The 16,346-nt window shown below is 36.2% G+C and overlaps 1 protein-coding gene across 1 annotated transcript in view; it reads left to right on the forward strand.

Moving 5' to 3' along the window:
- Nucleotides 1-1,581: 1,581 nt before the first annotated feature.
- Nucleotides 1,582-16,346, forward strand: part of ARMC2 (armadillo repeat containing 2) — a 39,035-nt gene continuing 24,270 nt past the window's right edge. Inside the window, exons 1-7 of the mRNA XM_032215950.1 lie at nucleotides 1,582-1,637; nucleotides 2,139-2,276; nucleotides 7,072-7,293; nucleotides 8,559-8,631; nucleotides 10,326-10,497; nucleotides 11,477-11,675; nucleotides 14,839-14,915. Of these exons, the coding sequence (XP_032071841.1) occupies nucleotides 2,254-2,276; nucleotides 7,072-7,293; nucleotides 8,559-8,631; nucleotides 10,326-10,497; nucleotides 11,477-11,675; nucleotides 14,839-14,915 (766 nt within the window). The 5' untranslated portion in view covers nucleotides 1,582-1,637; nucleotides 2,139-2,253. The remainder of the gene's footprint in view (nucleotides 1,638-2,138; nucleotides 2,277-7,071; nucleotides 7,294-8,558; nucleotides 8,632-10,325; nucleotides 10,498-11,476; nucleotides 11,676-14,838; nucleotides 14,916-16,346) is intronic.

The following is a 16,346-nucleotide window of genomic DNA, read 5'->3' on the forward strand; positions in this document are numbered from 1 at the left end:
TGTACAAAATTCTATACAACTTGGCTTTAAAATACATGAAGGATCAAATAACCTGAAAGAAAACAATGAAAAATCAGTTCTGTATCATTGCCAGGAAAACTATGTAGATGTGTCCATGAAGCCATCAGGATTCTCAAAGGAGTTACCTATTTATGTGTAGATGAGGGGTGGAAAGGATTGGAACTTCCTTTTAATTAAACAGTAAGGAACTGCAACTGCTAAGTGAGAAAATTATAAAGGAAAGCTAAGCCCAAAAGTTAAAATTAACTCTTGAGTTTGACAGTTTAGAGAATGAAGAAAAGAGAAATAATGTGCCTATGAAAGAGGTTAGAGAAAGAGCCAAGAAAGCTTGGTGACTCTTACACAAAAGTGGCTCAATTAAATGTTACATTATTATAATCACAAGGAAAAGGTTCATGTTCATTATTTTGGCAGCATCATGGCATTAGACCCAAAGGTTTTGTCTGTGCCACCTCATAAGTAAGGGAATAATTCTGGGGAGGATGCCAGAGAATATAATGAATTGTCCATTCGATGTTTAAAATGACTTTTAGAAAAAAAATTCCTTTTGGTTCCTAATCCAAAAAGTGCTTCAAAATGGAACACTAAGGGGAAAAAAGAGTTTATTACAGATGGTTTTTCATTTCCTTTGTGGTATCTCTTTAATTGAGAAGACACATGGATGAATATATATGAGAAGTTATTAAAAAGGCAAGAAAATAATGTTCACTTTGTGACATTAGGCTTGGCTTGATTCCAGTTTTTAATGCTTAGTGTTGACTAGTGAAATCCAGTGAGATAAGTTGGTCATGAATAACTTATAACTTGCTGATTTTAGTGTGTTTGTTGTCTAGGTAGATGAATAAACCTGAATCCAGCCTATGTAACTTGCATCTAAATGTTGGTTTTCAATATTAATATTGTATAACTGATGTCTGATAGGAAATACTAATGGGCTGATGTATAAAAATGGACTTAATGATGTATATCAATTTTAAATTCTGCTATTTTTTTTTGGGGGGGGGGAGAACAATCCTAATGTAAATGTTTATTTACAAGCCAATAAACTTGTTTTAGGATAAAGCAATTTCATTAAATACGCACACAGGCAACTGAATTATTTTGCAAACTAGTAGATTAGCATGAACCAGTCAGGCTTTATATGTGATTAAAATTAAAAGGGAAAGCTACGTAATTCATATTTAGGACAAATGAATTTGCTGAGGTTCGGTGGTGTAATACTGGCTACAATATTCTATGTCATGGCAATTAAAAGAGAGAAATCTTTATGGGGGGAAACAATTATAGAAACCAGATAGTGCTGCAAAAATAACGTTAAGAGTTATATAAGGAATATTCAGTACTGTTCATCTTCTGAATATCTACTACTCGCCTTTATTTGGGGGCGTACCACAAAAGAAAAAGAAGACAAATTACGGGCACAATAGACTTCATTTAATGCCACTGAGCATGCTCAGTCTTGGCTCGCTAGTTGCCAATAGGCGAAGGGCAAAGGCGTCAATCGACGCTATTGGGCATGCTCAGCTTTTCTGAGTTTGCGCAGTATTTAATTTTAAAAAGGGCAATTTTCATGCTACACCGGCTACGGCGGGAGAAGAAAAGCAACTCTGATTTTTGTACGGTGACAACCTCTCGTTTCTCGGTCAAAAGCTTTTTTTTCTCGGTCAAAAGCTTTTTTTTGCGATAGCTTTAAGCTAAGCAGCGAAGAATCAAGGGAAGGCTTGTACTGAAGGAAGGCCCGTGCGTGTACGGTTGCTAGGGTAACGGGTCGCCGGGAACTTGCCGCGCGGAAGCCTGGCGAATTGCGTTCGGTTTCCCGCGCGTGGGTTGAGCGTGCGCGGGCATAAGTTGTGTTTGCCTTGCCATGGCTAGCGCGCGTTAGGAATCTGGCCGATCTACTATGGCAGGTGCCTCTTCGCACCCTTCTCGCCTGTGAAACTTTGATGGGCATGACTGCTGTTGGTGAGATTCAGTGATTGTATACAGTAACCATCGGCTACCAGGATCCACCGAGTCTTAGGGGATAATGAACATTAAATACGTAATTGAAGGGGCAGCCTCGGAAACGTAGCTTTCCTACGAAGGTCCCTACTTATTTCACCTTTCTTCTCTTGTAGACAAATGCTGGAATCAACTTGCATTTCATCGTAATGCTTGCCAGTAGTAGCTAATAGCGAGTTTGCAACAAAGCAAACGGCGATTGTGCTTTCTTATATCAGAAGTTGATGCAGTATGTACAACAGATACGTTGCCAGGTTAGTATGATAATAACAATGCTCACATAATGTGCAGAAACACACCTAGCCAGCCACATTTTAGTCTAGCATCTTGCATGATCAGCTGGTGAGGTGGTTTATGCTGTAGTTCACTGTCTTGTACCAGTCTAGAAAACGGAGTAAATTTTGACTTAGTTAACCATGGGCTAATACGTTGTGGAAACACCTCTCAGTATAGAGTAATTTTGGAATAATTCTGAGCCCATCTGATGAACTATGATATTTCCTTATCAAAACTTCATTAAAATCCCCCGCTGTTTAGGAAGTAAATATAGGACAGTTTCTTCAGGGATTAAGAATTTAATAGACTGAGAGGAATATATATGTAAGAAAGAGACTTAAATAGAAAATTGATTTAAAACCATGAGGGTAGGAGAGCTGAATCTCATTGATTCTTTTAATCACACTTGTCTTACGCAATCTGATGTCTCCATATGCATCATAGTGTCTTCCAGATGTGCGGAGAATCAGAATCCTCAGTTCCCATGGCTATTGTTCAGATGTTTGCAGATTCTGAAGGTGTAAGATGGGGAACTACCCTAGGATCTGAGTGTTTGCCATCTTCCTAAATCACAAAGTATGAATTATAAAGCATAGAAGCCAGAGTCAAACCAAATAGTCTACATTATGTCTTTTGATTAAAATAGTACACCATAACATCATATAACCTTCTCCCACACCCACAAAACTCTAAAAACAGTACAACAAGCATATGTTTGCTGCTTGTAAGTATCAGTTGAGGGAAGAGGGGAAAATTGAACTGGGGAGAATAGAAGGGCTGCTAACCTTTTGGTCCTGACCTTACATTAAATTTCTTGCAAGGAAGGATAATAATTTAGGTGATGTGTGTCATGAATTTTCAAATCCTCCTTCAACTATCACAAGATAAAAGGTATGAACATAAGTCTCCTCTCAGAATGATTTTGTTCTTTACTCTATAAACTGTGTTGATTTAAGGCCATGGAGTTTAACTTTCCATGCAAACAGAGACTATTACCAAAGAGACTATTACCAGTGGTTGGAAAAAAGGGGTGGAGATTAAGAATAGAACCTGTATTGCTAAGCAAATTAAATACCCAGACAACACAATGGTTATTAAGCACTAGGAAATGTAATTAATAGAATATTAACAAAAATTATAAAAAAAAGAAACAAAAAACAGACTAGAGAGGATGGGAACAGGAAAAATGTTATCTCTCTTTTTGTTTCTGTAATTCTTGCGTTACAAAAAAAATGGTTATGGCCAAGAAATAAATTTCACCACTTGCTTGGCTTATCTGAGTTTGAAAATTCAACAAGGCTGGTAGTGTTTAAATGAAACCAACAAGGCTGGTAGTGTTTAAATGAAACCATCACAGAATTTGGGGGTTATAAGCCAGACTTGGAAATTTGAAAAACTTTGCAAAGAAAGGAATTCTTCTGTAACTGTTGGCAATGAAACTCTATTTAAGCATCCTATAGTTAGCTTGACTCAAGGGTTTCTTTACTGTTGGCACCACATATTTCTACCTAAACATAGAAATGTCTTCATCTGCTGAATTCTTTTTGTGATGAGGAAATTAACACTTTATATATCTTTGCTTACTAGGAATCTTATACAGTAATTTTGAACTGTACACAAGGAAAATATTTAGCCCCAGGCCAGGAGTGTTCTAATCTCTGTTAGACAGATCACTGATGATATTTAAATGGAGGTTATATGGTCAGCAGTTAGGGATGACTTAGTTAATGTGAGCATGGGATTGGACTAAATAGCCTATAGCGACTTCTCCATTTTATTCTTTCTATATTTTGTGTTAACATTCATGATAGTGAAAACCATACAGGAATACAATATAACTTTAGAAGATGGGCTGAAGATCCAGAAGGATCTTGACAAACTTGAATACTGGGCCATATACAACAAAATGCAACTCAGTGGTCAGAAAAGTAAGGTTTTACATTGGGCAAGAAAAGCTAAATGCACAAGTATTTAGGTAGTACCTGGCATAACAGCAGTAACTGTGAGAGGGATCTAGGAATCCAACCACTTAAATATGAACCAGCAGTATGCTGCAGTATACAGATTTATACTGCTTTGGGAAACCCATAGTTGGAATACTATATCCAGTTTTGGTCACCGTGATACAAATTAAACAAATCAGAGTTAAACTGTTTTCTATTTTTCTAGCTAGATATTCTTTAGGGACACCAAATGCCTAATAAGATCTGGTCAGAATTCTGTTTAAATAAAATATATTTTGTTTTCGATGCCAATTTACAAGCTGCTTCTAAAAATGTATTGAGAGTAAAAAATAGTCTTCTCTGATGATTGAAGAATTACTATTTACAATTCTCAACTAAAGCCATCTTGGGTTTCTGACTACTAAGTACAGCTGGAAAAATTAAGTTTTTCCAGGGCAGCTTGCTTTTATTCTATGTTTCTTATTCATTATTTAAGTGGTTGCTTAAATAAGGTGCAAAATAATTAATTCAGAAGCTAAAAACAGACAAACTGGACAAAATAAAAGTAAATGGAATAGTTGTGTGGGTGGAACTATAAAGAAGAAAAGGAACAGCAAGGATGATCTGCTTGATACTAGGAAAGTTACTTGAATCATCTACAAAAACTGTAGAATAAGATTTTTCATAAATTCATTTGCAAGTAAACACAGGCATGGATATACTATTACAACTAGATTTTAATATTTCCTTTTTACTTAATGCATTCCAGTGGAACCAGTTCACACACATTTAGCTTCAGAGGTTTGGGTTTAATTAAGTACAGATATGTAAAACAAGCCACCTTCTCTGTGATGAAATATATATTTCTGCTCTCTGGGCTTGAAAAGAAATAATTTGGAAATGAGCACTGCAAAAATTACACTGAAATTGGTGTGTCTTTTTATGCCTTGCAAGTAACAAATTAAATATTCTAAATGGATTGCTGACTAACACAGAAAGTAACTGATTTGGTGTGCTTTTTAAAAATTATAAATGCATTAAAACAAGTTTCATTTATATATAGTGAAAGGGAACGTAGTTATTTTTTAAATTGATTATTCTTCTAAAATGATGTTAGTATTTTTCTTGACTAATATTTAAATACTAATCAGCAATAGTGTTGCCTTCTATCTTTTGAAACTAGGTTTTTGTCTTTATCGTTCAAATCCTGCTAAAATGTCATTATTGCATCACTGACTAAAGTATAAACTAATAGGTGTTTAAGTGCTTTTATAAAGGGATATCAGTGTAGTTTTCTTTCAACTTGGAGAATTACCATGTTTGGCTGTGAGAGCATGTAACAGAGACGCTTTCAATGAGTGGCTTTTGTGTATCTTTCATCTTTGTAAAAAGATTTTCTGTGCTTCTTATACTTCTGCGTGGGTTTTTTGTCATTAAGTAGGGCAAGAATAATTGTAGCTCCAGTATCAGAAGAAGCTTTGTTAGCTGGAACAATTGCTGTTCTTTAAGCAGGTTCAAATCTCTGAACAGTTCAGATGGTCTGTAAACTTTCTTTAATAACATGGTAAGAGTGTGGATATGCTGTTTTAATTGGACCTTTGGTACTGTAGGTCTAAGTGATCTATAACATTTATTTTGGGGGTATTGAGTATTTAGAAGACTTAAGATGACATGCTGCTTTGCTACTTGTAAGACTTTCATCAAACTTTAGATGTGCAGTCATTATTTCTTACTTCAACTTCTAAGGCAGTGTTTCTCAACTTTGGTGACTTTAAGTCCTGTGGACTTCAACTCCCAGAATCCCCCAGCCAGCATACCTATGCTGGCTGGGGGATTCTGGGAGTTGAAGTCCATAGGACTTAAAAGTCACCAAGGTTGAGAAACACTGTTCTAAGGCATTCTATTGTGTTTCTATCTTATTAACTCTGTCCTGCTTGGGCCAGTTCTTCCACTGATAAGTGCAGAACAGCAAAAAAAAAATCAAGAAGTGTTTCACATAAAGCATTAATATGAGAGAAAGAAAATGAAAGCCCACAATTTTTCAGAAACGAGGTAAAGTTAGGCAACATAAAGATATTTAAATGAGACCTTAAAAATTCTTAACACTGTGATTAGCATTAGCGGGGAATCTAGGAATCTGATCTGGTTTTCCATATTTCGATTAGATCATATTTGGACTATTTAAAATAGCTCTACTATTGAATAGGTTCCAGAGATTGGAACAAAATTCCATAGGTTGTTGCAAAATGCAGCAATTATGCTTGTTAATTAACAAATAATATTACGATGTTTTTATTCCAGTATGGAGTTTTATTCCAATATGGAATCTTCACTGATTCCATTTGTTTGTTGTTTTCCAGACTTAATTCTAAGTGTTGGTCTTAAGCTTTAAAGCTTTGAATAGCTTAGGACTCTAGTTAACTAATAGGCTGACTGGCTTGATATTCAGCTGTAATCCTGCCAGGGTCCAATTTTATTTTATAAGATCTACATTCTTCAAATTTATCAGAAATGACTGTTTATTACTGTATATATGTCTTATGTGTATTTGTTGATTTCTTGCTGAAGGATATTCATTACAGTTGGAATTTATATATCATAAATGTATGTATATCAGCGTACTGTATTGAGAATCCTGTCATAGTATGGTTTTTGCTTATGTATAGACTAGACTGATTATGCTAATCTGCAGTGCAGACAGATGGCTAAGCAGCATGGACTAATGTCCAGTATATTGGGAACTACTAGGATTAGATGTACATTACTGTGTAATCTGAACTCTAAAAACGTACATAGGAAATAATCCTGTCTTTAATATTTTTCTGTGCAGCAATATGCAGTCTTCAAAGAACAATAATGTAGACTATTCAGAAGCATTCTATAAACCTATATTACCTGTCCAGAAGACTAGTGCTGAGATAATAAATGAAGCACGAAGTGCACTAAGGACGTTAAGAACTCAAAGGCCATTTACACCAAGAGATGAACGAAGGAAACTTTTTGGTTCCACCTCTTCAAGAACACCTGAAAATAGACCACCTTCTGCTTTTAGGTATGAAAAAAAAAGGGGGGGGGATACGTTCATACCGAACTTAGGCTTGAAACTTATTTGAATATTTGTGATGACCAAGAGTGTGGCATGAAAGCAGTACAGCCAGAAAACAGGTCTAATTCCCCTTTATTGCTCCAACTTTGCCCCCAAATGTCCCCATGTTTACTACAAGCCCGGAGCAATGCTGTCACACGCCTCTGGCTATGAGTAGTCCAATAAGCAAGGTGAGCAAAGCTGTAACTAAGGTCAGAAGTCCAGTAGCAAAACAGTAACCAGAGCAAGACATTCAGTGAAGCAGGCAAACTGGGCAAGTAAAACAGAGCACAGTAATCTTCAGGCATCAGCAAGTGCACATGAGGTTCCACAGATTCCCAATAAATGCCCCTCCCACTGGCATCTCCTTACATCTTAGTCCCCAGGTGTGCCTTGTGAAGGGGGGGCAGGGCACTCTCCTCCCTCATAGCCAGCTCAGTCTGCGTTGTTCTAGCCTGCTTTCTTCTCTTCATGCTCTAGGATCAGGAGGGGGTGGTCCTTGCTCATTACCTGAGCTCTGTGTCTCCTCCCCCCTGTCTACAAGGCTTTCTAATCATGAAAACCTTGCCTGGACTGGCTCTGTCCTTCCCCAGTTTTCTCCAAAGCCAACAGAGCTGCCCCCTCTGTCGGCTCCTGTTCCAGCTCATCTTCCCCTGCAGATTCAGGCTCCGATGGGGGCATGACAATATTTCTCATAATTCTCAATTTAAAAAACAACAGCTATTCAGTTGTCCATATCTTATTACAACATAGATCCTCTAGAAATATTTACTCACTTCTAAAATGAAAATTCCAATCCAAAACCATTACTAGGTTTGTGTGTAGGAAGCAAAGCTGTTGCAATATACTGGCTAAAACTCTTCTTTTTTCTATTGGTTTTGTGATTCCAGAAACAATTGCTTATATAGGAGAAGCTTTGTCACTGAATGGCTAACCACTGTAATTATTCATCACCCCACATAGAAGGGACCAAAACAATAACAGTGTTAATTCTTCCACTGAATTTACCAGCTAGGAATCTATGAGATAAAACGAACATTTTTGTTTTTCTTTATAACAAAGCATTTTTATCCTTTACATGTTATTCCAAGAAAGGAGTTTGAGGTAAATTAAGCAACTTGGCAGTAAAAATATTTTCACTGCATTAGTGACACACAGAAGGAAATCTTATGGTGAAAAGCACACAAACAGCTGCTTACACATTGATTATTATGATTTGTTTTTCATTCTAGTCTCCACTCTTCAAGCTTTGAGTCAGTTGAGTCAAGGCCTGTCTCTTGTGCACGCCTCAGCCCACTGGACCATGTGCGTATTTATTTTTGGCAATGCTTGTATACTCTATGCTCAATTAAATCTTGACATTAAGAAAACCTGTAATTTGTAGGGATTATGTAACGTGATGCTTAAACCTACTGCCATAGTCCACTGGAGAGTTTGTCATCTGCTCAAGATTGTGACCTGGCTGGGGGTATGCATCAAGGGGAAGGTACTCAGGTCACAGGAGGGGCAAAGAAGTTTGAAAAGTTGCCATCTTTACTGTTATTACCAGGCAATAAACTCTAGGTTCAGAACAGGAGAGCGAATTTGCAATTTGAGAAGAGAAAAATATATTCCACAATTAGCCTATAGCAACCAGATAGTTCACATCTAGGCCAGAATACAGCCCTTAGCTATCACTCACTATAAAAGATGTAGCATATTTTTTCTGTGACCGTTGGCTTCCCCAGTGATGATGGTGATTAGGCTAAAGAATGCTCTTGTTCAGGAGAAAAAAAACCCTGAGCTCTACTCCTTTGATTCAAAGAGCATCTGCACCTTTTGTTAATTATATGATTCAAGGGGCAAGAAGATACTTCCAGATCAGAAGGACTAAATTCTGTATTTTTCACATTATACGATGCACCAGATCATAAGATGCACATTAGTTTTAGAGGAAGAAAATAAGAAAAAAAAATCTGCCTCTGCCTCCCAGCATCCATCCAGTATTCGTCTGGCTAGCGTCCTTGCAGCAAACAGCTTGGTTAGCTTCAGCATATTATCGCAGCCCCAGCATGTGGCTCGTCAATGTCTCCGCTCCGTTGCTTCCACCACTGGTCAATTTAGCTGAGCTGCTGCCGCCGCCGGAGAATGCTGGAGCCTTTGCTGCTGAGCAGCTGATTGGCAATTGGATCGGCCTCCTGGAATACCGCCAATCAGCTGTTCTAGGCAGCGGGGATCACCATCGCTGATCACCACTGGTGCCATTCGGCAGCAGTGATTAGCAGTGATGGTGAAGGCAGCGATCACCATCTAGAACAGCTGATAGGCGGTATTCCGGGAGGCTGATCAGCTGCTTGGCAGCGAAGGCTCCAGTGTTCCTTGGCAGTGGTGAACAGCAGCGGTGACAGGCGGCAGTGGCAGTGACAGGTGGTGGCAAACGCCGCTGCCGCACCAACCCTCTTCCCTTCGCCACAATATTCACTCTATAAGATGCACAGACATTTCCACCCACTTTTTTTGGGGGGGGGGAAGTGTGTCATAGTGTGAAAAATACGGTATTGGTTCTTGCATTTTTGGAGGATGCAATCAATAGCAGACTTTGTTATAGAGTACTTAACTATAATCCCACCTTCTGCTGAAAATTAATTGGTATTTTTCTCATTTTGAGATTGTTTTACAAGCATTTCTCATATTATTTGCAGTCTTAAAAAAGTGCATCCTGTGTACATTGGCACATTTTGTCAAATTTTACCCAATAAATATCATATATATCATGTAAGTAATATGAAAAAGAGAAATGATTGTAAAAAAACCCTTAAAACCAGAGAAATAGCTCTGCCTGTTGGGAATTAATAACATGATTAATGCCTATGCATTTTTACAAAATTTACTTTTTAGTTTTGGTTCAAATTTTGTCATGTCCAGTGTAACCTTTGTGAGAATATCTTCTAAGGAATTAGGAATTTGCACTTTTGTGGTTGAATTATTCATATGCTACATTAAATTTTGTTTTGTAACAGAAGCCAAAATTATTGTCATCAGCCTCTAATTATGAAGACTATTGTGTTTCCCCACCTGTATCACCAGTGGATTCAGAGGAGATCAGAAAAGTCAGCAATGCTCGTGCAAGGTTGTTTAAAAATGTTTCCTGTGGAAATCTACTTCCAGATAAACTATTTCTTCCCAATGACTGTAAGAATACTAATCCATAACTTTCTCTTTAACACAAATCCCTTTTTAAAATAATGAAGGTAGCCTTTGAATATGAATCTAGATTTCACTCTTCCATCAATAAACCTGTTGCCGATTTAATTAATGTAACCCTACACGTATTTCCACCTTAGAAGTAAGTACTGCTCAATTTAGTGAGATTCACTCCCAGGTAATGATGTATGTATGATATTATAATCTCCATATATTAGTTTGAGCTTTAAATTAGCCATCAGTCCATTATGCTTTCAGTCTAGTGAGTGACCTTGCTAGAAAGGGTTAAAGACAAGCCTCTTCAGGAGGTTTTAAACAGTTGACATTTTGTTGAAACTTTTTTACCAACACTTTATACATATATATACCTTTAGAAAAATATTTGATGCAAGGAAAAACCAATCACCTCTATTCTTTACAAAGGTACATTATACAGGTAGTCCTGGAGTGAACAACTGTTCAAAGTTATGAGACTTTCCTGTATTTAACAACCCAGTTTCAAAGTTCTGATGGCAACTCTTCCCTCCCCCCCCCATCAAATTACCCCATGTTGGCTTCTCTGCCCACATTTACAGTCATTTGCAGCATCCCGTGGTCATGTGACTATGGTTTTTACAATGTAGTTTTGCTGAAAACCAGGATTTACTTCGTCGTTTTGGCAAAACCAACCCATTGGTTCACTGAACAATGGCAGCATACATCTAATGAACCACCACCAAAAGGTCTTAAAATTGGCTCAGTCACATGAATGGCCTGATTTTTGACATTCATGATTTATGAGTATGATGGGCAGACTCCATTACATTTGTCAGGTTGAGGACTACCAGTAGTTGTTCAGTTGCAGTTAGGTGAAACAGCAAATACATGAGCAACTGTTATTTCTGAACAGATGTTGTTTTTCAATCTTAAAAGGTATCTTTCTACATATTTTACCTAGTGAGAATATTGCAAGTTTTGTTTAATACAGGTAAGAGGCTGTATTTTGAAGAGCATTTTATTCCAAGGAGTGATCATGAAGGTTTTTCACAAAAGCTGCCTGTCCAGTTCAGCATCAGGGATGCCTGTCTTCCAGTAGTTTATATAGACCAGCATAATAAGACAGTAGGAGAAGAATTTTTTCCACAAGTGAGAAACATACCATTTTCAGCACAATTCAGCAGGCAAAGGTCAGTATCTTTTTTTTTAACTGTACCATTTTCTCCACACATATTGTCCTGGAACAGCATTCTCCCAGAGATTTGCATGACTCCCAACTTACCAGCTTAAATGCATTAAAAACATATTTCCATAGGCCTTAGGTTAGAGTAAAGCAGGATTGGGGTGTTATCTATTTGTATCTCTGGGTGGGGGTGAGAGTTAGCTACTGCTTCTCCTGGTAACATGTACTTAGAGGTTATTTCAAATTTTACTGTTTTTCGGTGTTAAGTTGGCCAGAGTTGTAGAAGTTGGGTGGCCTAGAAATATAAATTTATATATTTATATCTATTTATTTATAAATATAAATAAATAGATAAGATTTTATATCCAGCATCCTATAATAAATGTCCCTAAGTTACTTTCAAAATATAAAATAAGAAATACATTAAGTATAGTACTGTAAAAAAAAAACACCATACAAGAAAAACAAACAAACAAACAGGAAGAAAACTTTCTCCGTATGGAAGAGGCCAAGATCAAGGGAAGGTATATTTATGAGCAGGTTGGGAATATAAACAAACAACTAGAAGTCACTTTTAGAGTCTGTCAATTAATGTCTGGATCAGTACGGTTGAGCCATCAAAATATCTAGTCCCAAGTTGGTTAGGTTCTTACATGTCAAAAGCAAAACTTTAAATCTGGCTTTACAAGCCAGGGTAGTTATTTCAGCAGAACTGTTATATATAAATACCCAATTGGTCCATTGTAGCTACAGCTTTAGCTTCTGCCTCAGTTACAAAAGTAACCCCATTTAGAACAGGTTATAGCCTTTGAAGTTCAAAATTATCAAAAGAAGCACATCATTAGTAGCTGTTTGTGTTCAGGAAAGGACAAACTAGTTGATATACTAACTAAAGCCGGCAATAGCTGCTCCCCCCTTGCTCCCCAGTACACTGTGGTTACTTCAGGGTATACAATTTACAGTGTTGTTTTTAGGACCAATCAGATCTTTGTTCTTTCTGAGTGAATGCATAGGATTGAGGCCTGAGTTTGATCTATATCATTTCATCGTATGCTTTAAAATAATTTGAATGCCATAATGTGTAAAAAAAAAATCCAGTGTTCCAAAATTTGTTTTTATTCATTGTATATAGAAACTGAACTGAGAATTAGTTTTCGTACCCAAGTGAATATTAGGTTGCAAGAGGATTGGTATATACTCTTCTTTATAATTGCTAAGAGTAAACCCCCTGCAGATTGTTAATAGTTAAATGTACTCATTTGTTCATATATTTATTTTTGTATTTTACATTTTAGAATTATTATGTCAGTTTGTTGCAATTACCTATACCTAATCTAACTAAGCTCTGACCATGTATTTTCACTTTTCCTTACTCAAAGCTACTTGTTTAAATGCCACAATTGCTTAAGCGTAATTTACTGACAATATTAATTGTACCAGTAAACTATGAAATCTTAGGTGCATTTCCTTTTAAATATAGAAATTACACTCATAGGTAGGCTGGGTTAAATGATACATCTCTAATTTTAAATGTCTCAACTGACTCTATTTTATAACTTCATAGGTATGTAGGCGATAAAAGTTGCTTATTTAAACAGTTCCCATGAAATAGTAACACAGCTCCTAATGTATGGTTTTAAATAGATTTAGAAATAAAAAAAATTAAAATTAAGATTTTTCTATAATAAATATGAATTATCCTTATTCTCAATCTTTCCTAAGATAAATCAGGTGCCTTGTTAATGAAAATCTTTTGCTTAAGACTAACAAGTATTAGAACTCCATGTAGGTTTTTCGCTTTTCTACACATTACAAAGTGAAACTGGAAAATGTCCTGTTTGTGAAAAAACAAAGGAACAAAGTTTAAAACTTTTTAAAGCTAATGTCAATACCTAAATGTTGCATTTATATCGACTGCTGATCAACTAGTGTTTATGGAATGTAAGGTTTCCATGCTTTGTTCCCTATCTTGTGGCTTACAGTTTGTGTTACATGATTGTAGCTGCTCAGGCTCACAAGCTCATCAGTTTTTATGTTCAGTAATGATGACCTCTTGTGGTATGATTCTTTTACTGCAACATGGATATATTAAATTTAAAACACTGTATGAAATCATGTTAAATATATTACGTAAATAAATGAGACCAATGCATTTAATATTAAATCATTTATGAAAGAAGCAGCAGTTTCATTTCTGATATGAGGAAACAGGCAGAAATCTAAGAGGAGGTAAAATATTTTGTCTTTTAACCCATTTATATTCTCTGTTAATTAAAAATAAATACATGTAGCATATAGGATTGGGTATTGCTTTCAAGACTTTGACCAGAGGATATAAATAAATGCTCAATTTCCTTTCCTCAGCTTATCCAGGGGGAGAGCAAACAGACTTCTGCTCCTTTTCTTCCCAGCTGATTCCCAAACTGGTTGTGGTGAGACAATTTAGTTTGAGAAACAGGTGGTTTGACCGCCCACTCATTCTCAGTGCTGTATCAACTCTTGGTAGAGTGTGCTAAAAACAAACCTCTTGGGAGCACTGATCATCTAATAGTGAGTTGCAGTTAGCTGTAATGAGTGTTGCTATCCTCTGACCAAATTAGATTACAGGAGATTTCTTTTGTTTGCAAGAGAAGGGTGAACTCCTTAATCCAGGGTTGTCAAACTCGTGTCATCACGTCATCATCACGTGACATTGCAACTCCCCCCTTTGCTAAACTGGGGGTGGGCGTGGCCAGTATCTGACGCATCTGGCCCCAGGCCACAAGTTTGACATTCCTGCCTTAACCTGTCAGAAAGTTATGAATTTACTTGAAGTACTTGGTCACAGCGGTTGATTAAAAGTTATGATAAATAATTTGTATAAATGGAATAAAAGATATTGATGAATATCCCTGCTCAATTTGTTTAGCAATTGTCATATGAGAGAGAGGAAGAGAGAAAGAGTGTGTATAATTTTGGTTCCTGAGGAAATCCAAATTGTTTGGGATGCAGAGAGATCTAGTAGCATAGTTTGTGGCAAGATCATCAGTGTTAAAAAGGGGTTCTCTACTTATTAAAATGCATTCCCAGTTTAGTGGGTGAAAGGTCAGAGTAAATATATATATGTATTCATAATTTTGATGGCTTTTTGGCATTTTAAAAAATTACTGCTAATTTCCCCCTCCTTTTAGTGACCAGTTTAATAAACAAGAGTCTCCTTTATCATATCCAGACTATACTGAAATGACTAAATCGGCAACTAAATCAGGTACATGTTACATACTTAGCCCATATGTATTTTTTCATTGTAATGTAATAATAAGTGAATGAGCTTTGGCAAGCCAGAGCAAAGTTTCAATCTTAAGTAGTCTTCCCATGTGTCCAAAAGGAAAAAATAAAAGAAAATTTGACTTAACCTAATTGTTCACAAATGCTGGTTTATCATAACATACAAAGCAGGAATTATGTTGTCAAATCATTTGATAAAATAAAACTAAATGTTAATTTCTTTCTTCTCCTGATCTTTGGCTTGCTCAAGCTCATTTGTATTGACTGTCTTGAGTTAAGCCTGACTCCTGGAGATTCTATGGACCATTACCTTCCATCTTGATGTGTTCCTGGTGATGATCCACAGTTATTCTATGGACATTCAGGGTTATCTCTGATTTCATCTATCTACTTTGCCTTCCTATCTTCTACATCTCTCAACTTTACCAATTTAGTACTGGTAATTTTATCTAGTTTCATCCTCTTTTCATCCTCGGCTATCATTACATGCCCAAAATTGAGTTTCTACTTAGTAATTATTGCCTCAGTGGAATAGTCTGTCAGTCTTTTTTACAGCATGGATTGGTTGAGTTTTTCTTGTCGTCTGGGGCTATTCTTCGTATCTTTGATTCAGATGTCTACTTTTTTTCATTCTTTTTTTCAGTTTCTAAGTGACTATTGCTTTAATTATTCTATGTATTGGCATAAAAATATACATAGTTTTCATGATCTTTTATAAAAATGCCATTGCTTTTTCCTAGACATAGTCTCTTGATTTCTTTAGCATATTTTTCAGCTCAGGAAAACAATTATATACTATGTTCAATATTTACACTCAGCTACGATAGCTAAGCATACTGGTTAACATTGCTTTTGTGAATATCTTACATTAATAAGGATTTTTACCTTTCAATGTATACTTTCCTAGTTAAGTTTTAAAAATCTTATTTATTTTTAGTTCACAAAAATCAAACTGCTAGTGCTTTAACGTCCAGTTTGAATTTAGTGTGGCCAGCCAATTTAATGTAGTGGTTAAGGTGCTGGCCTAGAAAAGAGAGACTGTAAGTTTTGTTGTGGGAGCAATAGGAGGAGAAAGGAGTATTAGGTATGTTTGCAGCTATGAATTACTTATAATAATAAAGGTGGGATAACAATTTAATAAATAAACATCCCAAACATTTTCCCCAGTCATAAAACAATGTTGGTTCCTTGAGAATTTGGACAGTTGAAAATGCTGGATGAGTGCTGCATATGTAATAAAGACTAACATAAATAAGACTTTGTTCTTTGATCATACTTTTTCAAGCGAAGTTTTTTCATGAAGCTAAAAGCTGGATATTTTTTATATAATGTTCATATTTCTTCTGGTTTAGATATCCTTGTTTTGTAAGAGTCCAAGGTAAACAAAAAATAATATATGATGATAAGTCAT

This window comes from Thamnophis elegans, chromosome 4 (assembly GCF_009769535.1).
Source record: "Thamnophis elegans isolate rThaEle1 chromosome 4, rThaEle1.pri, whole genome shotgun sequence".
NCBI lineage: Eukaryota > Metazoa > Chordata > Lepidosauria > Squamata > Colubridae > Thamnophis > Thamnophis elegans.